Source organism: Pseudorca crassidens, chromosome 2, assembly GCF_039906515.1.
Source record: "Pseudorca crassidens isolate mPseCra1 chromosome 2, mPseCra1.hap1, whole genome shotgun sequence".
Taxonomy (NCBI): Eukaryota; Metazoa; Chordata; class Mammalia; order Artiodactyla; family Delphinidae; genus Pseudorca; species Pseudorca crassidens.
Genome location: NC_090297.1, coordinates 163,076,386 through 163,097,281, shown reverse-complemented (window position 1 = coordinate 163,097,281; position 20,896 = coordinate 163,076,386). Strand labels below are relative to the sequence as shown.

At 54.5% G+C, this 20,896-nt stretch overlaps 2 protein-coding genes across 12 annotated transcripts in view; one reads left to right on the top strand and one right to left on the bottom strand.

Annotated features, from left to right (window-relative positions):
• The window catches only part of EPHX1 (epoxide hydrolase 1), a 57,972-nt gene extending 55,786 nt beyond the window's left edge, over positions 1 to 2,186 (top strand). For all 3 annotated transcript variants that reach the window (XM_067729614.1, XM_067729615.1, XM_067729616.1), the window contains 2 exons: positions 949 to 1,065; positions 1,684 to 2,186. In XM_067729614.1, the coding sequence (XP_067585715.1) occupies positions 949 to 1,065; positions 1,684 to 1,885 (319 nt within the window). In that variant the 3' untranslated portion in view covers positions 1,886 to 2,186. The remainder of the gene's footprint in view (positions 1 to 948; positions 1,066 to 1,683) is intronic.
• Positions 2,187 to 2,708: 522 nt separating this feature from the next.
• Positions 2,709 to 20,896, bottom strand: part of TMEM63A (transmembrane protein 63A) — a 33,312-nt gene continuing 15,124 nt past the window's right edge. For 6 of the 9 annotated variants that reach the window (XM_067729604.1, XM_067729606.1, XM_067729607.1 and 3 more), the window contains 18 exons: positions 20,592 to 20,734; positions 19,812 to 19,863; positions 19,305 to 19,413; positions 18,440 to 18,510; positions 16,363 to 16,443; positions 16,053 to 16,176; positions 15,827 to 15,960; positions 14,413 to 14,550; positions 12,865 to 13,018; positions 10,618 to 10,724; positions 10,389 to 10,475; positions 9,864 to 9,926; positions 8,753 to 8,915; positions 7,746 to 7,851; positions 6,160 to 6,327; positions 5,325 to 5,440; positions 4,912 to 4,974; positions 2,709 to 3,673 (listed from right to left, as the gene is read on the bottom strand). In XM_067729604.1, the coding sequence (XP_067585705.1) occupies positions 3,500 to 3,673; positions 4,912 to 4,974; positions 5,325 to 5,440; positions 6,160 to 6,327; positions 7,746 to 7,851; positions 8,753 to 8,915; positions 9,864 to 9,926; positions 10,389 to 10,475; positions 10,618 to 10,724; positions 12,865 to 13,018; positions 14,413 to 14,550; positions 15,827 to 15,960; positions 16,053 to 16,176; positions 16,363 to 16,443; positions 18,440 to 18,510; positions 19,305 to 19,413; positions 19,812 to 19,863; positions 20,592 to 20,734 (2,053 nt within the window). In that variant the 3' untranslated portion in view covers positions 2,709 to 3,499. Of the gene's footprint in view, positions 3,674 to 4,911; positions 4,975 to 5,324; positions 5,441 to 6,159; positions 6,328 to 7,745; positions 7,852 to 8,752; positions 8,916 to 9,863; positions 9,927 to 10,388; positions 10,476 to 10,617; positions 10,725 to 12,864; positions 13,019 to 14,412; positions 14,551 to 15,826; positions 15,961 to 16,052; positions 16,177 to 16,362; positions 16,444 to 18,439; positions 18,511 to 19,304; positions 19,414 to 19,811; positions 19,864 to 20,591; positions 20,758 to 20,896 lie in introns of all 9 variants that reach the window. The other 3 variants (XM_067729613.1, XM_067729612.1, XM_067729609.1) reach the window with 2 other exon arrangements.

Below are 20,896 nucleotides of genomic sequence, written 5' to 3'. Positions count from 1 at the left end.
GGTGAGGGTACTGAAGGGGTGAGTGATGGCAGGGGAGCGAGAGGGCAGGGGAGGCCACATGGAGGGCTCTGGGGGCTCTGGACGCAGGCCGGGCTGAGGGAGCCCAGCAGCAGGAGAGAGAGAGGGCCGGGTGGGCCCAGGAGGAAGTGGGGCTTCCAGAGTCTACAGGCCACGTGCTCCAACATTAGGTACCAAATGATTATTTCCTTCCAGAGTGTGGGGCTCTGCAGTCTGGGTGGGGTTCACCTGCTCAGCAGTTCCCAGGCTGGAGAAGAAAAGGGGTGTCCCCTGCTGAGTGGGTGTGGCGGGTCTCTGCAGGAGCCCATGGCTCCCTCCTGGGGTGACACAGGTTTGGCGGGAGGCAAGCTGGGGGCTAGTGAATAAAAATGCCCTAGGAGCTGCTGACCCTGCCCTGCTTCTCCTGGTGTCTGGTCAGGGCAGGATCGGGGCTTCTGAAGCCTGCCTGGAGATCAGGTTTGGCTCAGGGCCTGGCAGGGTGGGCCCCCCTGAGGATGGTCTGAAGGTGGCCTGCACTGAGGTCCCAGGAGTGGGCACCACCTCTGAGCAGGGTTTGCAGCATCCTACCCACCGACCTCCTGGCTACCCAGCGGTGACCAGCCAAAGCCTCTGGGTTCAGTTGCCCTCACCTGCTTCACCCCTTCTGGCCTGAACCGTTAGGCAGGTCAGGGAGGGGGCTGGCTGACACCACCCAAGATGACAGCCTGCCTTGTACGTGGCCATCACTCTGCATTACCTGTCATCACGGTTATGGTGACGCTGGGCCAGGCCTGCCTGTGGCACGGGGATAAGATCGCCAAGCTGGCAGCGAGGCCTGAGGAGGGAAGCCAGGAGGGCATAGCGCCTGGCGTACAGCTTGAAAGTGGCGGCCCTTGTTTGTCATACAACTGCACCTGGCACTGAGAGGGGCCTTCCGGTATGCTTTCCCAGGAAGTTCTCCCTGGACGATCTGCTGACGGGTGTGATGCTCTACTGGACGACAGGCACCATCACCTCCTCCCAGCGCTTCTACAAAGAGAACATGAGGCTGGACAATAGGCACGAGGGGTAAGTCCGGCTGAGCCCGGAGCGGGGCTTCTGAGGAGGGTGGCTCCGAGGCAGGGAGCAGGGGAATGGCCTGGCCTTGGACTCGAGGGAGGAGGGAGGACGTTTGATGCGGTAAAGTACAGCCTAGCCTTAGGTGCGCACCGGGAGTGTAAGATGAGAACACAATTGAAAGGCCAGGGGCGTTGGGAGAGATTCCTGTCATTAGAAGTAGCTCATGGAGGGAACACCAGGCCTGGCCCCCAGACATCCCAAGGGCCTCCCGCAGGGCCGGGAGGCTGTCCTAGGGTGGCGGTGATGGCTCTGGGACTTCCCCGGAACCCTTTCCTGATCTCACAGGGAGACTCTCAGGCAGCAGCAGAAGGAAGGGGGGGGACAAAGGTGGGAGTTAGAGGCTGTCCCACCCCACCTCGGTGACGCTGTCCAGCTGGGGCAGCCCTTCCAGAAAAGAGGGCCCCAGAGAGGGCTGGAATTGAGGTGGGCGGTTAAAACCCTGGGTCTGTCCTTCTATGGCTCCACGTGGGCGAGCGAACTGAACCCCCAGCCCCCTGAAGCCCTGCCTTGGGGGAGAGGGGGACCAGGACACAGCTTCCCCCTCAGTGGGATCTCTGTCTCTTCCAGGATAAAGGTCCACGTGCCCATGGGCTTTGCTGCCTTCCCTTGTGAGGTAATACACGTCCCAGAAAAGTGGGTGAAGTCCAAATACCCGAAACTCATCTCTTATTCCTACATGCCCCGTGGGGGCCACTTTGCTGCCTTTGAGGAGCCAGAGCTGCTCGCCCAGGACATCCACAAGTTCGTGGGGCTGCTGGAGCGGCAGTGACCCCGGCGGGGACCGGCTGTCACCTCGCAGGCAGCCCCTGCCCTGGCATGGCAGGCTTCCTCCCGACACCCACCGTTTTCCCCGGAAACCCCCGGTCTCCCAGCCCAGCTCCCAGTAGAAGTGAGGCTGGCAGGGAGGCCCACTCCCAGTCCTCTCTTGGCGGAGTTGCCCCTTTCCCCAGGAATGTGCTTGCTTCCATCCCCTGCCCGTGCTGGGACCCCGTGCTCACCCCTCCACACACACTCCCCACACACTTTGTTAAGCAACATGGCTTTGATGATAAATGATTTTCCTTCTAAGAGCGGCTGGAACAAGTGACATGTCGAGCCCCTGCCCCACGTGGGGTGCCCCTTCCAGCAGAGCTGCCAGGTCTGCGCTGGGGCCCTTGCTCCAGCCCGGCCAGCAGAGGCAGGACGGGCCGCTGGGGCCGGCGGGAGGCCACTCTGTCTTCCCAGGTGCCGCCCGAGGCAGCTCTGAGCAGAGGCAGTGAGGCCGAGTGACTGCCGGGGACCTGCCCGCCTCGCCTGGGCGGGGATGGAAGCGGCCTCCCAGCTCTGCCCACCGGCACCCATCACACCAGCTTGTGCCTCTGGCAGTAGGGAGGCAGCTTCTCCGGCAAGTGCCCAAAGGTGCGTCCCAAGCCGCGGGATCCCGTGGGGAGAGAAAAAGCAAGAGGCTGTGCCCCTCCTTCTGTGGCCATAGCTCTCCCTTGGCTTCAAGGAGGCCCTGAGCACTGCTCCCTTTGGAGGGAACAGACAGATGGAATCAAGGGCTGGAGGCTGAGCCCCACGCACTGGGCCCCGAAGAGGCGGCATCTCACCAGTCTGGCTGAATGGGCATTTTATTAGTGGTCCTCATTGTCTCTGCCAGCTGCAGGGGACCCTGACCCAGCCACCGTGTCACTGGCAACGTGACAGACAAACACAGAACCATGGCAGGGACATACAGGAGACTGGGGCAGCCCAGCACCGGCCCGCTCCCGTCCTGCGCCCTGCGGCTCGCTCCTGGGGGCCAGGGGCAGGGGTGTGAAGGGCCTGATAGCCAGAAGGGGAAGCTGGGATGGACCTGGACCATCATCTGGCACCCATCTCAGGCCTGTGGTTGCTGCAGACTCTTTGGTTATCAGTTGCATGTGTGCCCGGAGGAGGGGGGCAGTGTCTGAATGCTCAGAGGGAGAAGGTCTTCCACATGGTACCTCCCCCTCTTGCTTGATACAGTCACCACACTAATGGGTTGGAGGAACACAGTGCCAACACACGATCCTGCTGAAAACCATCAGGGGCACCATCCCGGCCACAGAGCTGAGCACTTATGCAGAAGGGGGACTTGGAAATAAACAGAGCCTCGGGCAAGCAAGGGAGAGTCCAGAGCTGCACATCCTGCCCTTACCACTGCTAGGACTGGAAAAGACCACCACCTGATGGCAGTCCCGCACTTCCGCCTCAGCCAGGGGCCAGAGTCCCTTTCTGCTCCCATCTTGTTAGAGCTGTTGTGCTTAAAACAGGTGGAAAGAAGTCCTGACTTGGTTGAGGTTGGAGTCAAGCCACTTCTCCACCTGTGTCTCTTCCCCTCCCCACTCCCCGGGTCTGGACCAGCCCGGCAGCTCCCGGGCCCTCAGGCCTCCTGGCGGGCGGCCGCCACGCCGTCCGCAGGGCTCTGATCCAGGCACTGCCGTGGGACGGTCCCACTGATGTTGTGGATGGCGATGGCACCGTAGGTCTGCTGCTGCTGCGGGGACAGGGCTGTTTTCTCCGAGGACAAGCTGTTCAGAATCCGGGGCACGTAGGACTGCCAACAAATGGGGGTGTTAGTGCTTGGGTGGGGTGGTTACGAGAGTCCCTATCCCGTTCCTCCCCTACCGCCCCGCCTCCCTGCAGCCGGAAGACACACAGAATGCTCGTGAAGGACACATAAAGAAATAACATCAACCTAGGACATCAGGACCTAAACTACGCCAACTGCAGATTTTCCTAACAGCCAGAGCAAATCAGAACACACAGTCACAGTTCTCCTGGTCATAGAGAAGAAAGCGCACACACCAATTTCTCAGAGGAAACAAAACTCTTCCTGGCACTGGATTCTAGAAGAACTTCTCACTCTATGTAGGAAACAGCTCTGTCTACACAGGGCAGGCTTAGAATGCTGTCAGCGGGACTTCTGAGCAGCTGACCGACTCTGCAGGTTCTGTTTCCTCTCAATCCCAGACTCCAGCTGCCGACCTGAACCAGGCTGGGAACGAGGGATCTGCATCATCCTCCTGCCCTGTCTGGCAGGCACAGTCACAGGTGTGCCTCTGGGTAATGAAGCTTCCTGAAACCTCCTCTGGGGCTGGTCCAGAGACAGACACTGACACCCGAGAGGGAGCCACTGGAAAGAATGCCGCTGCTGATCTAGATCGGCGCTGTCCCAGCCCTGTCTGTCAGGCCGGGCGGTCACAGCTCCGGGAGCCTGTGGCTCCACGCTCCTTTCCCAACCCCACCCTAGGAGCAGGACCCTGGAGGCCGGAAGCAGGGAGAACCAGGAAGGAAAGGAGTCCTGGTGTCTCTCTAACACTGTGCCTCCCCTCCATAGCAGGTAAAATGTTCATTTGTTGAATTCAGAGGGGAGTTAGTGTGACACCCTCTAGGTGCCTAGCAAAGGACCTCACACAGGCAGGTGCTGGCGAAATGCTCTGATAAAGCTTCATCAAACCGCAGGGCCTTGCCATATGGCTTCGCTAAAGGCCCAAGCTCACCAAGCATTAAATATGCAGAGAAGGAAAGTGAGCAGGCAACTGAAACCGAGGGAGATGGGTATACATCAAGGCAAAACTAATTATCTTCTGGTGATGGGTGTGGCTTCACACATGCAAGAGAAAACATCCGGAGGGACCAGGGATTCCTTCTCAAATGAGGTTAATTCAGAAACCCGCCTGGCACGTGATCAAGGGACTTCTGTCTTAACAGGAGAGGATCAGAGCAGGTTTGCAGGGCCCATCTGGTCGGGGCCGGTGCAGATGCTCACGCTTGGCTAAGAACCGCACTTACTGTGAACGGTGATGGCACGTGGGCCCCTGCCTCACTTCCTTTGTCACTTGCCGATTCTTCCGTCTGCAGACAACAGCAAAAACTTGCGATGATAAACAAAACCGATCTTCCTGAACTAACACCCTCTAAACAAACAGACTATTAACACCCAGAATAATAGTACCAGCTGGCACAAAGCTCCCCGCGGCAGCCCAAGAGAGGATGGTGTGGGCAGTGCAGGGAGCAGGGAAGGGGGCAGGGAGGGAAGCTACACATCACACCCAGCTACCCACGCCTTGCCCGTGGATAAATAAAATCTGGAGAGGGCCGTTGATCTGTTGATCTGGGAAGAGGTGGAGACGGGATGGAGAAAGAAGCCACCATCTTCTCCTCCCAGACCCTGGCTGGGCAGCAGGGGGGGAGGGGCCCTTTACCTTGTAGTTCAGAGGGCTGAGGTGCTTGAAGCATCCAAAGCAGGTGTAGGCCAGGCAGACCAGGATGGTAAGCAGAAGCACCAGGAAGGTGAACACGGTGAGGGGAGCCTTCAGACCTGCGGACAGAGAGATGCCAGCCTTGGCGGGGGGGAGGTCACACCTGGTGCAGGAACCGTGTGTGGCTTCTCCCTCAGGCCGAAGACGAAGAGAAGGCATCAGCCACCCCCTTCCCACCATCTCCAGCAGCTGGGATGGCATCTTCACAGGCAGGGGCACAAAGAGTGACCCACTGAACAGCTGGCGTTATCCCTGGTCGGATTTCAGGTACTGGGGCACCGGGTCAAAGGCAAGTTGCCAGCTTCCTTGCCGGGTCAGTTCCCTCCAGTCTCCAGTGCCCTCGGCAGAGTCACACATCTCTTCTGCCTCTTCCTTTTTCTCAAGAGTGGCAGTTCTCCCTCCTGCGTGTCCCCACTGCCTCCACACCGTGAAGTGTGAGGACCTGGGCCCATCCACACCCGCAAAGAGCATCGCGGACGAGCTTCCCCCTCTCTGGTTCAGCCCCTTCATAGCTGGTAAAGGGACCATCTTCTCTGTCAGGCTGTCTGGGGCAATCGCCCTGGCCTTCACCAGGTTACACCTGACCTCAGGATAGCTTGGAACTGGGCTGTCGGCGCTGTACCCAACCAGCCCTCACCCTTGGGGTACCACCTTCTGATTGGACACCGAGTTGATGCTCTTAAAACAGGAAGGGATTTGAGTGGCTGGTGTGGATGCGGGAATAGGAGGCTGGGTGTTGCCTCCTGCCCTCCACCCCCGCCCTAGTCAGGCCACTCACCCAGGCGCAGGAAGGAAAAGAAGTAGAGCCAGAAGAGGCACAGGATGGGAGCGGCCAAGGCCTGGTTCACAGCTGCGAAGTGGATTCTCTTCTCCAGCTTTGCCGGGAGGTAGGCAAAGTAGAGGTTGTGCCGGTCGACCATGTGCTTGAGCAGGATGTAGATGAGGCCTGCAGGGCCAGGGCTGTGAGCTGGACGGTGGCTGGGCCGCAGGGGCCACTCGATGCCCTTCCTCCTGGAGGTGGCTACTTGTGCCGGGAGCTGGGCTGGGGCTGCGGCTGGGCTACGTGCACACGTGCACGTCCTGGCTCCTACTGCTTTTTCTCCTTCTCTTTCTCTCCCCGCCCCGCCCCGCCCTGTCCACCTCTCCCCCTCTCTCCTTTCCCCACCTCCCCTCCCTCCCTCCCAGCCTCTTTCTGACCCAGGGAGTAGAGGTGTCTGTGCTGCTGTCCCCACGGAACATTGAAATTCTAGGACCATTTTGGGGAAAGAAGCGATTTTACACCCAGAGGCCTGGCCTCAACTTCCTCCCATGCTGAGCCCCCCTCCTCTTATCCCTCAGTGCTCCCATGCTCCTTTCCTTCTCCCACCCAAGCTGACCCCCTGTACCGTCACTGCCAACAGATGCCCAAGCGTCTAAACCCAGGGATGGCACAGGAGGTGGGTGGGTGCTGCCTTTTCTATCATGTCAGGTTCTTTAAAAACATTTTTTGTTGTTGTTTTGAAGGAGTAATACTATCGTAGATCTTTAAAAATAGTACGAGGGCTTCCCTGGTGGCGCAGTGGTTGAGAGTCCGCCTGCCGATGGCAGGGGACGCGGGTTCATGCCCCGGTCCGGGAGGATCCCACATGCTGCGGAGCGGCTGGGCCCGTGAGCCATGGCCGCTGAGCCTGCGCGTCCGGAGCCTGTGCTCCGCAACAGGAGAGGCCACAGCAGTGAGAGGCCTGCGTACCGCAAAAAAAAAAAAAAAAGTACAAGAGTATACAGGGAAAACTAAAACTTCCTCCTTTCCCTAAACCACAGCTATCACTGCCAACAGTCTCCAGGGTGTTCTGTTTCCCTCCAGACGCTTCCATTTGTCTGCCAGCTCCTGATGGTGTATTTTAATTGCAAGACCTTGACCTTGTAAGTCAAACAGTCCTAAGTTCATATCTGGGCTCTACTCCTCACTAACAAAGCGTTAAGTGCTTCATCTGTGAAAAGGGGACAGAAACAAGACCTGCCTTGAAGGATCGTGAGAGAATTAAGTGTGACAGTCCACGTGGAGAGTGACAGTGGCTGCTAGAGCCAGGACACAAACACGAGAGCCTCCACCAGTGCTGCTGGCACTGTGCTAGCCGCTGCCGGAGGGTCAGCCAGGAATGAAGTGGTCAGCCGGCAGAGGCCCTCAGACCAGGAGGGGTACTAAGAGAGCTCGCAGTTTGGAAGGCCCGCGGAAGGAATCCACGAGAAGTGAAATTAAATGTGGCGTCCCCTGTGGCTCCCTGGCAGCTTCTGGTTCCTGTGGCCACAAGAGGCCCTCCAGGACGCCCTGCTGATGGCTGTCAGCCATCCGCCTACCCGGGGACCGGCCCCAGGGCCACTCACCGAACGGCACGATGATGGGGCAGGTGATGCTGTAGGCCATGATGACGGTGAAGACGCAGAGCATCCACGCGTACATGGCTCCAAACTCGTACTCGAAGGCCTGGTTCTGGGAGGGGGAGGTGGTGAGGGGCTTAGGGGCTTGGTCCACACCAACCCGCCTCTGTGCACTCCAAGTGGGCGGGGAGAACACAGTGCGGGAGGACTTTGGAAGTGGGAGGCTCACCGCGCCCCTCACCTCTCAAGGCCCCTTCTGTCCCTCCACAAGCCTCCTCCAGCTTCACCTGGCTCACGCACAGACCTCGAAAGGCACAATGACTCGTTTTCGTAGTGTTTCTCTTGTTCTAATCCTGTCTACACAACAGGCCTGTGAGCCCCCAAAGGGCAGAGGGGCTACATCTGACTGTAGAATGATACTCCACAGACTCTGTCAGACCCAACATCACTCCGCCCCTTCTAGCCGTGTGTCCCGGGCCAAGCACTTGACCTCCAGGTGGCTTAGTCTGTGCGTCTGCAAAGCAAACTCCAGTAGCGCCCATCTCACGGCGGGCTCTGAGGATTAAATGACAGGATGCAGGGCTTCTCCTCTTATGGTTCCCACAGTGGCAAAGGAGAATAAAAGAGAACCCCACACACCCAATTTAGAGAGTCCTGGAACAAATGCCACCAGCCCAAAATGCCTTGACCTCTGTAGTAATCTAAGAATTTATGCAAATGAAGGTCCATGGGAAAGGGGTGTGTGTGTGTGTGTGTGTGTGTGTGTGTGTGTGTGTGTGTGAGATCAGCCCGGTTAAAATGCAAAAATCCCCACTCTCTCCTCCAGCCCGAGTCAGTGTGGAGGATGACCTAGCCAGGCCCTCACCCAGGCTCCTTACACCTCCTCTCCTCACAGCCCTGGGCCCAGCTGAGAGGCCCTGAGCAGAGTGCCCGGCACTTAGCAGGCGGCTGGGTGAACGCGGGCGGCGGGGAGGCTCTGGGACGAAGGCGGCGCCCACACCCAGCCTCTGTACCTGCTTGATGTTTCTGCGGTCGGCTGCAGTCTTGGCCATGACCATGCGGAAGGTGTAGAGGATGAGGCCGGGCAGCCGCAGCAGCTCCATGCCGTTGCCAATGAAGGCCGAGGCGATGACATAGTTCACAAAGAAGGCGCCCTGGTCGGGCAGGAAGACGCACCTGGGGAACCACCGGGTGGGCGAGCTGAGCGCCCCGAGAGGGAGAGGGGCCCGTGACTGAGCAGAGACAGGACTCAGAACTGACCACGGATTTGGCCATCTGGAAGTCACTGTCAACCTAGACCCGAGCTGGTTGGGTATGGGTGTGTCTGTCTGTGGCTGCCAGCTCCCAAGTCCTCAGTTTACCCAGCGAGAACCCATTTAAGAAAATTCACTCTATCCTTTCAGATAGGCACGGCCAGGCTTCCCTGTGAGCAGTCCTTTGGAAAAGTCTATCTTGGACATTCGGGCCTACATTAGGACTTAAAGTATAGTACAGTAGGGGCTGGGAATGAATCCCAGCTCTGTCTCTTAACTAGCTGGGTAGCCTTTTTTTCTTCAGCATGTCTGGGCCTCAGTCTCATCTGTAAAATGGAAATAGTCAAATTTCTGACTCATAGCTTGTTTAAAGATTAAATGAAAGAAAGAATCAAGCATTTAGCATAGCATCTTCTTAAATAACCGCTATTACTATTAAGTGGGTTCGGTACAAGTTGAAAATACTAACGAGGACACACATTAGAAATAAGTTCAACTCCTCTCTCCTAGCAAAAATAATCCTGGACCAGACAGTCATTCTGGTTGCAGTGTTAATTATTATTCTCCTTCCCCCTTCCCTGGCACCACTGAGACCCAGCAGTTCCTTCTCCCCAGGCGGTTCTGTTCTCAGTAAGTAAGTTTCAAAGAATGAATGAGAACGCCACTAATTGAGTTTCAACCTAAAAGATTAACCACATTTCTGCACTTGTAGCACAAAGTGGGTCAGTTCCCCCGGTGCAGCCCCGCCAGGAACCTGTAGTGGTGCGGGGAGTCCACAGGCCCTGAAGGACAGACAACCCTCCCCCCACTGCAGCCCCAGCCCCAGCCCCTGGGGGACGTGGCTCCAAAACTCAGCGTGGCCGATACTTACTCCAACCTGACAGAGGCCTCCGAGGAAGTTTTATCAAAGAGCCACCGGAAGAAAAAATCCAAACTGAAAGAAAAATGAATCCCGTAAGAACTTATTTCCAACAGTCCATGTGATCACTGCATATGTTTTCATTTTCTTCTGCTTTTTTTTTTTTTAAAAAAAAAGGCCAAATCTCAAGATCTACCCTGGTTCTCTAAGATGCTACTTATTATACCATAACTCATCAGGGCCTGCTTTGACAGAAACTTCCTTCCTCAAAATAACCAAAGCCATGATGAGACCCTCTCCCTAAGTGGAAGGTCCATGGTAAGTTTCATTTTCAAGCTTTTTTTTTTTTTTAAGGCAGAAAGATCATATCTCTGGAAGAATCAGTGGGCCGGCACAATTGCATGCCAAGTGAGTGTGACAGGTTCAAATGTCGTCAGGAATTTGCAACCACTCCCAAAGCATCTGCATTTTCTTGAGGACAGTGTTCTCTGTTGTGACCCTGGTTCTGAATTTAGAGCAGGAGGTGGTAATATGTACCTGGTGAGGCCCAGGGAGGGCAGAATCAGCACCATGAAGATCAAGAATATGTAGACCTTGGTCATCATGATTCGGTTTTCCCCTGACCTGCAGGAAGTCAGAGGTGAGCCGTCACAGTCCCTCGGGTGCACCGGGCGTCCCCAGTAAGGCCCCGGCTGTATGCCCATCGCGCTGGCGGGGAGGGGGCATCAGAGACACCCACCTCAGGGGCGAGCCCCAGGGAACTCACTTGGTCCAGTGAGACTCCAGCACCGTAGAGTAGTAAACGACGGTGGGCAGCAGGGCTGAGAAGGACCACAGGAGGAGGGTTGGGAAGAACTGGCTGATGATGGGGTCCTAGAAAACAGTCCACAGCAGAGAGAGCTGTGAGCCCTGGGGGCTTTGGGCCATGACCTGTTGGCATGGTGACTCAGTGACCTCTGGGATTTTGGTCACTTTTGTCCCCCAGAAGCAACACTGTACCTGGTACAGGGTAGATAATGTCGGCTGAACAGACAATAACAGCACCTGACATTTGTACAGTGCTTTCTTTTTCTTTTTTTTTTTTTTTTTGCGGTACGCGGGCCTCTCACTGCTGTGGCCTCTCCCGTTGCGGAGCACAGGCTCCGGACACGCAGGCCCAGCGGCCATGGCTCACGGGCCCAGCCGCTCCGCGGCATGTGGGATCTTCCCGGACCAGGGCACGAACCCGCGTCCCCTGCATCGGCAGGCGGACTCTCAACCACTGCGCCACCAGGGAAGCCCCAGTGCTTTATTTTTCTTATTTTTATTTAAAGAAGATTTTTGGCCACGCTATGTGACATTTGGGATTTTAGTTCCCCCACCAGGGATCGAAACTGTACCCCCTGCAGTGGAAGCATAGAGTCTTAACCACTGAACCTCCAGGGAAGTCCCTTTATAGCTCTTTAGAGTGAAGAATGCAACTTCACATACAACTGAACTCCACTTGTCTTACTGACCAGAGAGATAACCTCCTCCATTCCCTATAGAAAGCCAATGACGGACGCCAAAGGAAGACAGAGCACTGACGGCCAGGGCCCTTCCCCAGCCACCTGGCCCAGTCGTAGCTTCCCAGAACTGCTTCGTGATTGTTCCCAATCTCATCTATGCCTGTTGTACTTGTTATTGCAATTACATGGTTCGATTAACTTATTACCTTCTCTGATAAAATGAGCATAGCAATAGAGAGATTTCTTTGAAAACTAAGTTGGGTACATTGGAAAGACTTGATAAAGGCCAATTTCTCAAAAACGCTGCTGAATTAGATGAGAGTGAATTAACTGTAAAAGACCAAGGGAAATGAAATCTAGGAGGGTTCTATACTTTGAACGGCTTTGCAGGTATCTTTAAGTTTTTGCTTGACTGTGAGAAAGCAAAACTAGAATCACAAACAATGAAATAAGCGTGTATTTTATATAAAATACACAAAGGGGAAATCCAGTCAGCAGATCCTTCCTCAAAAGAACAGGTCTTGACCATACATCAAAAGACTGGCAAAGGAATAAACATGTAGATGCTTTAAATCTAAACAAAACTTACATATTTTTTATTATCTATTGAGTCATTTGATCATCACAACGGCCCCATGGGTATAACGTAGCAGAGTGTTATAGAGGACAAAGCCAGTTTTTAGAGGAAAAACCAAGGCTCAGAATTCCTCAGCTAGGGAATGGCAGAGCGAGGACCAGGCCCTCAGGCCCCCCAGCCCACTGTGCTCTCCCAGAGTGTGATTAACCAAATGCCAAGTGGAACTGAAGAAAAAAGAAAGGATGTGGAGTGATATTTCAGCAAAGCCAATTGTGGGAAACCAAGTAGATGCCATTTTAGGGAGTGTTCAGCTGTTACCAATTCATCTAAGGTCCTTAAAAATCATTCATTACCTATCTAGAATAAGGACCTTTACAACAGGATTATCAGAAACTGAAATATAAAAAGAAAACTTGATTCATGACCCTGCCACCCCAACCAGAGAAGCGCTTTGCATTCTTCGCTACCCACTCCCCGTAGCAGCCATCCTGCACACACATCACTGGCACACCACTCTAACCACTGCTGAGAGAGAATTTCATATTCTGCTTTTATCGTAAAACCCCACGTCTGCCACAAAGTCTATACAATTTTTTAATGGATGCTTAACAGTCTGTCAGACTGAATATACCTCATTCAACTCCTAATTTTACCCCTACTGTTGAACATTTAGATTGATTCCACTGTATCTATGTCTCTATAGTTAACACATATACACACACACATACATACACTTACATGTACACATAAAGTATATACACACATGTATATCTACATAACGTTACTATAAAGACATTGTAATAAATGTGGCCACGCCTGCTCAGGGGCTTCAAAGCACATGAGCCGAGTGACACGGCCTCTGGCTTCAGCGGCCCCCGCGGCTCTTGGTCTCATTCCTCCCGCACCCGCCATGCCCTCTTGGCAGAGGCCCTGCAGAGTGGTCACTCACATTTAGCGCATGGATGGGTTTGGTGACGTTGAACTTGTCCATGGTGGACAGGATGATGGAGGGCGTGGTCAGGAAAAACAGCCCCAAGAAGAGAGTGAAGTTGATGCCCAGCCATTGGAACCACCAGCGGAGGCCCTGGATAGAGAGGTTCTTCCTGCAGAGGGGAGGACACAGGCCTTGGAGGTTTATCTCTCAGGCTCTGGCCACCTATGACACCTACAGTGCCCACGGCTTGGGTGAGTCAGAAGGTCAAATTTAGGCAAGGCAAGAGACTAGACTGAGGGCTCTGGCTGAGGGCCCATCTTGACCTTGGGAGCACAGGCAAGTGTCCTGCACTGACCTTCAGCTATAGGAAGGTCGAATTTGGGGTCCCTATGAGCTCAGAGGGAAAACAGGTTATCTGCAGCTAGAGTCTGGGAGCCAGAACCTACTCGAAGAGATGCCATGAGCCCCCCAGCAGACCAAACAGGCTGCAACATGGCACTTTTCAGACACACTAAAGACACGTGACTCCCCACGGGGCCATGAGCTGTGGTGTGAGCTGGAGGGAGGCGGGGGACAAAAGCAAAAGGCGCAGCTGGAACCCGCCCTGGCTTCTCACCCCACCAGGAGCAGACCGACAAACCAGTCCCAAGTTTAGAAAGCTCAGTGAACCAAAGAGCAGAACTGCCAGGGGCTGAAGTACAGCCCGGTGGAGATGAGCGCCCAAACCCTGCTCTGGACCAGGAACTGAGGCCAGGCCGGATGGCGAGCCATGCTGGGGCCTCTGCGGGGCTGTCCTCACCCTCGGCATCGTGCTTAAGGCTCCTGTGAACACAGGTCGGCTCACCAGCTTGGGGCCCAGGCTAGAGAGGCGGCTGGCACCTAACCCAGGGCTGCACTGTCTGTTACAGCAGCCTCGAGCCACAGCAGGCTACTGCGTGTTGAAATGTGGCTGGTGCAAACAGAGATGGGCCAGAAGTGGCACATACATGCTGGATCTCAAAGACGCTACGTATGAAAAGGAGACTAAAACATCTCAATTAAAAAAAACTGATTACATATTAAAATGATAATATTTTAGATACAGAGGGAGAACTCTTATTAATTTTAACAGTTTCTTTTTTTTTAAGACCTGTTTTTTTGTTGTGGTTTTTTTGGTGTTTTTTGGCCTCACCGTGCACCTTGCAGGATCTCAGTTCCCTGACCGGGGACTGAACCTGGGCCATGGCCGTGAAAGCCTGAAATCCTATCCACTAGGCAACCAGGGAACTCCCCAGTTTCTTTTACTTTTTTTAATGTGGCTAAAAGGAAACTTAAAAGTACATACATTGCTCCCATTATAATCCTACCAGACACTGCTGATACCGGGGAGAAACAATGGAGTGAAGTCCTGGCTGTGGACACACCACCCACCCCCATCACACCTCCCACCCCCTGCCCAGAGGGGTGCAGGAGAGTCTGAGTGTCTCTCTGAGTGCCAGGTCACACCTGTGCTTCCAGGTGACTTGGGCAGCCCTGCAGGGCTCCCAGGCCCCATTCCCACCCCTTGCCGGCCTGGGGGCTCACCAGCAGATGTCTTCGGGGTAAGCGGCGAAGCTGACCGTCCACTTGGAGATGCAGAGCTCTCTGCTGTGGGAGGATGGCTGCGGGTCACTTTTGCACTGAAGGCCCTGACACTTGCAGGCGTTGAAGTCCTTCAGGATGCTGCCAGGAAATGTAGAAATGGCCAGGGTCCAGACCCCTCGGGGTACCACGTACCCACACAGCAAACAGGACCGTGTGAGAGTGGGAGCCCCATGGCACAGGACCTTTGCTTTATTATTAGTTTATTATACTTACGCTATAATTAGTGCTATGAAAGAGATGCCATTCTTAGCACATTATGTGCAGAATTTTGCTGAATCCTCAGGACAACCCTCTAAGCCGGGGATTACCATTCCTATTTTACAGATGAGGAAACTGAGGCTCTCAGAGTTAGGTTTTGCACCCTGTCTGTCTGACCCCAGCTCCCACGCTGTTGGCATTGCCCCAACATAGGGTTCCTCCTTGCGGCCCCCCTCTGCCCTGCCCATGAAGCTGGACATCCCGCTGCCAGGCCCGGGGCCTCACTTTTCCACTCCCTCACCTCTTCCCAGGCCCCATAGCAGCATTAGACTGCATCACCTATGACTCCAAGATGCCCCTCCCTAGGACTCCCACCCCCACCCTCTCCACACCTTCCCTCTTTAGTCTCCCAAAAAGAACCCACCAGCACCCCTACTCCTGTCTCAGAACACTCTTCCTCTTTCCACCGGCCTCGTCCCCACCCCAGCCTCACTTGAGAGTCTGCAGGGCACAGCCAGGAGTCTGTTCCCAGGGTTCACGATGCACAAAGCAGGGAAGGCAGGGGAAGGAGCATTTGCTGGGCCAACTCCTTTCCGTCTCCCTCTACCGACCCCATCCCCTGCTGCCCCCGAGGCGAGACGACATGGAGATCCCAGGCATGAGAGCGTTTTAGGAGCTAGAGCTCATGCCAAGGTGCACTATGAAAACCCACTCCCTTGGGCCAGGCTCTCAGCAGCAGTGAGCATCCTGCAGTGCCCAGAGGTATTCCCCCACAGCAGTGCATTTGTAGACAGATGGGAAGGCCACGCACAGAAGGAAGATCTGTGGTTCCAGAGTGGGTACATGAAAGAGGGTGGCATCCACCCCACCTGGTGAAATGCTGGCTCATAGAGGCAATGGGATCCCTGGGGCAGCTGGTGAGAGCTCGGCAGTGGGGTAAGGCCATATCAACCCAAGAGGGGCTCAGCTGGAATCACAAACATCAGCCAGGCTCCCCAAGGGAGTGGGTGTGGATGGCTGCCCCCAATCCCAGCCACACCGGCAGAAGGAGATGGAAATGCTACAAATCCCAGCAGTGGCGGTTCAGCAGTACTGTCTCTATCCAAGAGGGACAGCAATTTAGCTGGAGGCAGACAAGGAACATGCCCACACTCACTAGGTGGCCATGGACTTTTCCTGGAAGGTGACGAAGGCCATTCCCAGGGGCTGGTCCTGGACCCTGCATTCCTCTTCTGTGATCCTCTCCGTCAGCCTGTCCTTCATGCGCGTGTAGTAGGCGATGGCGTCCTCCTACCAGAGGACACATCCCCTTGTGATGACATGGCCCTGTGCAGGTCTCGGGGGACCCAGCGCCCATGTTCCCGGGGGGTGTGGGCCCTCACCCACTCACACCCCTTCACTTCACAGCAGCAGAACTGGCCACAGGGCTTGGGGTTGATGAGGGTCTGCTGGCCTGTCTTCATCTGCAGGTTTGTGTAATAGGTCAGGCTCTTCTCTGTCTTTTTTCTGCAGTGGGAGGGACAAACTTCAGACTCGCAATCCTGTGGTGTGACTCACAGAGCCACTCCCCTCCTTTCCTCCCTAGCGGATCCGAGGCCAGCAAGGAAGGAAGATGGCATCTCAGAGGGAAGGAGTCAGAAAGGTGCAGGCCAGCTCGGCCCATGCCCGCCCACCCTGCCAGCCCTCCCTTACCTCTCCCTGCACAGGTAAATCAGCTTGGCCACGTTGTAGCACAGCTGGACCTCCACCACTTCACACGTGGGATACGCGTCCCTGTGCCCAGGGCAGATCAGAAGCAAAAGATAGCCATTGGAAAAGAGAACCCCCCCAGGCAGGAGAGACCCCCAAGACTCCAGGGGTGGCAGAGCAATTACACTGCTCATTTCTGTGCCAGGGGAGACCTCTTTCCTCTTTGTCTTTTATCAAAGGGGGAAATTTTGAAATGTAATACAAAGAGGTCCTTTTAAATAGCGTGAAAGTAACTGCCTGAAACTGACAAGTTTATACCCACTTGGCTTTAAATCAGTCAGTACTTCTCCTGAAGAAAAAAAATAACACTATTCATTACCTCCTCTACCCATGCAAAGGAGCAAATTTATTGTTTGCTCTAGGTCATTTGTACTCTGGACCATCACTGAAATCCTATTCAGTTTGTGACCCTTTTGAAGATCACAGACCTTTTTGGTCTCATGAAAGCAAAGGACCCTCAGCCCAGTAAATGCATTAACTTATTTGATCCTCGCCATAACCTGTGAGGTTTGTGTCCCCATTTTACAGATGAGGACAATATGTGTCGGAGAGGTAAAACCACTTGTGCCCAAGATCACACAGCTAGTGAGTGTCTGAGCCAGGAAGTGAATCCAGGCGGCCCAGCTCCAGGGCCCATGCCTGTACCCAGCGTACGATGCTCCCTCGCCATATACGCAAAATCCTATGTGCAACTCCTGGGCATTCCTGAACCGTGTACATCCCCACCTACTACTTGCTAGGCACTGGGATGGAGCCTGGATAAGTTTACATTTTAGTGAGAGAGAGAGAGACAGCCCATAGACATGTCAGGCAGACAATTTCAGGTCCCATTACGAGCTTTGCGGAAGAGAACAATGGCGTAAGCATCCCTTCTACAAGGCAGATTCACACATCAGTCCCCATGGATTGCAGCAGTGTTCACTAAAAGGGCTGCCTGAAATAGGAGAAAGTGTGATCCAGTGTTTGTAATGGGAATGAGAGGACTTTTTTTTCTCTTTAAGGTAATATATTAAGTGGAGCTACTGTTTCCAAATGTTGCCTAACAGGAAACTTCGGGGAGCTGTTTCAAGGAATAGAGAAAAATGATTCCAGTACCCAATGTTTATGTATAGAAAAATATTTCTAAAATACTTAGAGTTTCTAAAAGAGAGGTTCGTCAATAAATTTTAAACATTCATTTTGCAATTCTGTTTATACTAATAATTTGCTTAGCAAGTGTTCTTCATAAATAGTGCCAAGTCAAGCCACAGCCAGCCCCTAATCCATACTACAAATTAATGACTGCTGATGAGGAACGAATACAGCCTGAAACCTCAGCTCCCTAGCCCAGGTGCAAGTCCTCCAGCCCAGGGTCCTGGGAGCCTTCCCGGCCTGCTCTCCCCCGACCATCCCCTTTCCCGAAGCTCCATGAGATGCCCTGCATTCATCGCACCGTACACACAATTTCCTTCTCACAGGAAGGCCCTTCCTCTAGCCTCCACCTGCAGGTATCCCCGGTGCAGGTGCTCAGAGGAGGCTGCTGGAAAGGAGGTTCTGCTGGGAGAGCTGTGAGAGAGCTCTGTGAGGACAGGGCTCCGGACCTGGAGTGCTCACTCAAGAGACACGTGCTGAGCAGAAGATTGAACCACGAAATGCAGAGCGGGGCCCGGGTCCCTCCCCGCCTCCGAGACTGCTGTCTCTCGGGCATCTCTTACTCTGCAAAGCTGACGCTGAGAAGCCCAGGGTGAATCCTTTTCTTTTTTTTTTGTTTGCAGGGAATGTGTGGGCGTGTTGTTTCTATGAATCTTTTTCTCTGCCCCTGAGCTCTCAAGATGTTTATCTGCCCCACACCCTGGCCTGTATTCTGGCTACTGCGTTCACGTGGGCAGCCGTGGCTGCCGGCAGAGGACGTGCCGCCCCAGCCCAGGCCCTCACAGCCCCAGGAGAGCCTGCCCAGAGCAGCATCCGCGGCTCTTTGGCTGGGCCAAGTCCTCCTAGGGTGTCTCTCCCCTTCCCTCCCAGTGGAAGCGGCCCTGCTCACCGGAAGTGGCTCTCCACAGTCTCCTTCTTCGCGTCTCTGGAGAGTCCTGTGATGAACAGGGTCCGTCTCACCTGCCACAGAAACACACCAGGGAGAAAAGTCACCAGGGCAAGCCAGTCTGCCAGGGGGACACACCCTGTTCAAGCCTCCTCAGGGAAGACGATAGGGACTCAGAGGCTCAGGTGCTTGCCTTCCTGGCCTGACAGAGCCTTGAAGTCTCTTCTTTACATAGCCTCTTCTTCTAGGCAGTCAAGAATAAATTTCCAGGGAATTCCCTGGTGGTCCAGTGGTTAGAGCTCTGCGCTTCCACTGCACGGGGCACGGGTTCGATCCCTGGTCAGGGAACTAAGATCCCGCATGCCACGCAGTGTGGCCAAAAAAAAAAAAAAAAAAAACATTTCCAAAGCAATTTCGATGAGCCTCCTTTGCATGACAAGAGACTGAGAAAGAACCCAGAAAGGGGAAGTGACTCAAATGAGGTCACACAGCAGATCAGAGGAGGACCCAGGCCTGGAACCAAGTAATAGAAACTCCCTCTCCCCCCATCAAGTTATGGGCTGCAATGAGAGAGGGAGCTGCTCTCAATTCAAACTTCTTGGAAGTTACTTAGAATCCGTAACTACACGCCCAAACCCCACAAACCTAAAGGCTAGTTGGCAAAATGGGGGGAAATAGCCAAATCCTAAAACAATCTACCAGACAAAAATTTTAATGCCGATTCTGAGCACACATTTGCAAGCCTGAGGCCCCTCCTTACCCTCACTGCCATCGTGGTGCTGGGGAATGAGCCTGGTGCCACGCCTCCCCAGCTCCCACCTGAGACCCTCCCCAGCACGTGTCCAGCCCCCCACCGCCCCTCACTCACCAGGTTCTCCTCTTTGTACTTGATGGACCGGGTATGGTGCCGCATGAAGCCCACAGTGAGGATGAGGTAAAGGATAGCGAAGACGGTGTGCAGCCAAAGGAGGTCATTGCTGCGGGGGAGGGAGGGACACCACCTGCCATCAGGGCTGGGCTCCCAGGCAGGGAGTGAGGGTGCAGGGCTGGGCACTGAGCTGAGGGCCAAAGGCTTCAGCACAACAGATTCCTCCAACAGAGGTTGAGCGGCCAGTGCCCTTTAGAGAGGGCACTGTCCTGACTGATGAACCCCAGCTCCACGGGGCCCTCTATGTTTCCTAAAACCCGCTGCAAAACAACGGCGGCCTGGGGTGTGTCCATGCCTATAGCCCAGCAGCGGGCACCAACGGCAAAGAGGCTTTCAGACATTAACTCGCTCACTTTGGACGACCTCTGGCCTATCCCGGGCTCCAGAATCCGCCCTCTCCTTGGTCTCACCCATCAGCACCCTCACGCCCCCCAACTTCGAACTCACTCTGTCTGTAGGTTTGCGATGGTCGTCCTCCCAAAGCTGTAAGGGTCTTTGTCTGCAGAGAAGCACAGATACTCAGTTGCAGGGTCACACTAGGGAAGTGGGAGGGGGGCAGCACAGCCTTGGTCTGTGGAGCTCTAAGAAGCAGCAGCATAAGATGTCCGAGAAGTCAGAGGACTGTATCCGGTCTTTTCAGAGCTACACCAACCAAGGCCTCTGCTTTACTCCAAGATGCTTCTGGCAACTTCTCAACCTACCAGGTGGGTAAAGTCAAAATCTGAATTCATCTTGCTTTGAGAGTCTTGTGGCATTCCTTGAGAAATCTAGAAACACCCTAAGCTGTTCCCAAAACCAAGGCTGGGAATCACTGGGCGTAAGAAGTGGATTCGTGATGGGGACGCTGGATTCCTGTGGGTGCTTGGAAATAGAACGCCATGCTCTGATTTTCACTTTGAACATCACAGACATCTTCTGGATCCAAGACTTGTGGCCTCCTGATTTGGGTGGGGGCAGGAAACTACAAAACACACTCTGAAAGCCCCCGATCAGTCTTGGGGTCTTCCTCCTACTTAGATATTAGGGGCCCCAGCTCTTGGCCCAGGTTTGGGGTGGCTTCTTCTCCAGATCTTTAAGCAGATGGAAAAGTTCAGAAAGTCACCCTGAGACCTTCTCACATCTGAATTTGAGCATGAATCCTAGGGTTCTGATCCACCACAATGAGGCCCTTTCCCCAGGGCTGCTGCTCTGCCTGGGCCCAACTCAGGCAAGATGAGGAGTCCTTACCCAGCAAGCTCCCCGAGAGGTTGACGGGCAGGATGACACACAGAGACAAGAAGCTGACCACCACCAGCAGGAAGATGATGTGTCTCTGGAACGACAGGTAGTGGATGGCGTCCTCCCCACACCACTCCAGGATCTGGTCATCTCTGGCCAAGACACACATGGAATCCTAGTGAGTAGTGGTAACGGGCTGGGATGATCTCATTTAACCGTCATGACCGTCCGTGAGGTAGGTCCCAATTTGATCTCCACTTTTTTAAATATGAGGAAACAGGTACAGAAACAGCACGTTAACTTTTACAAACATC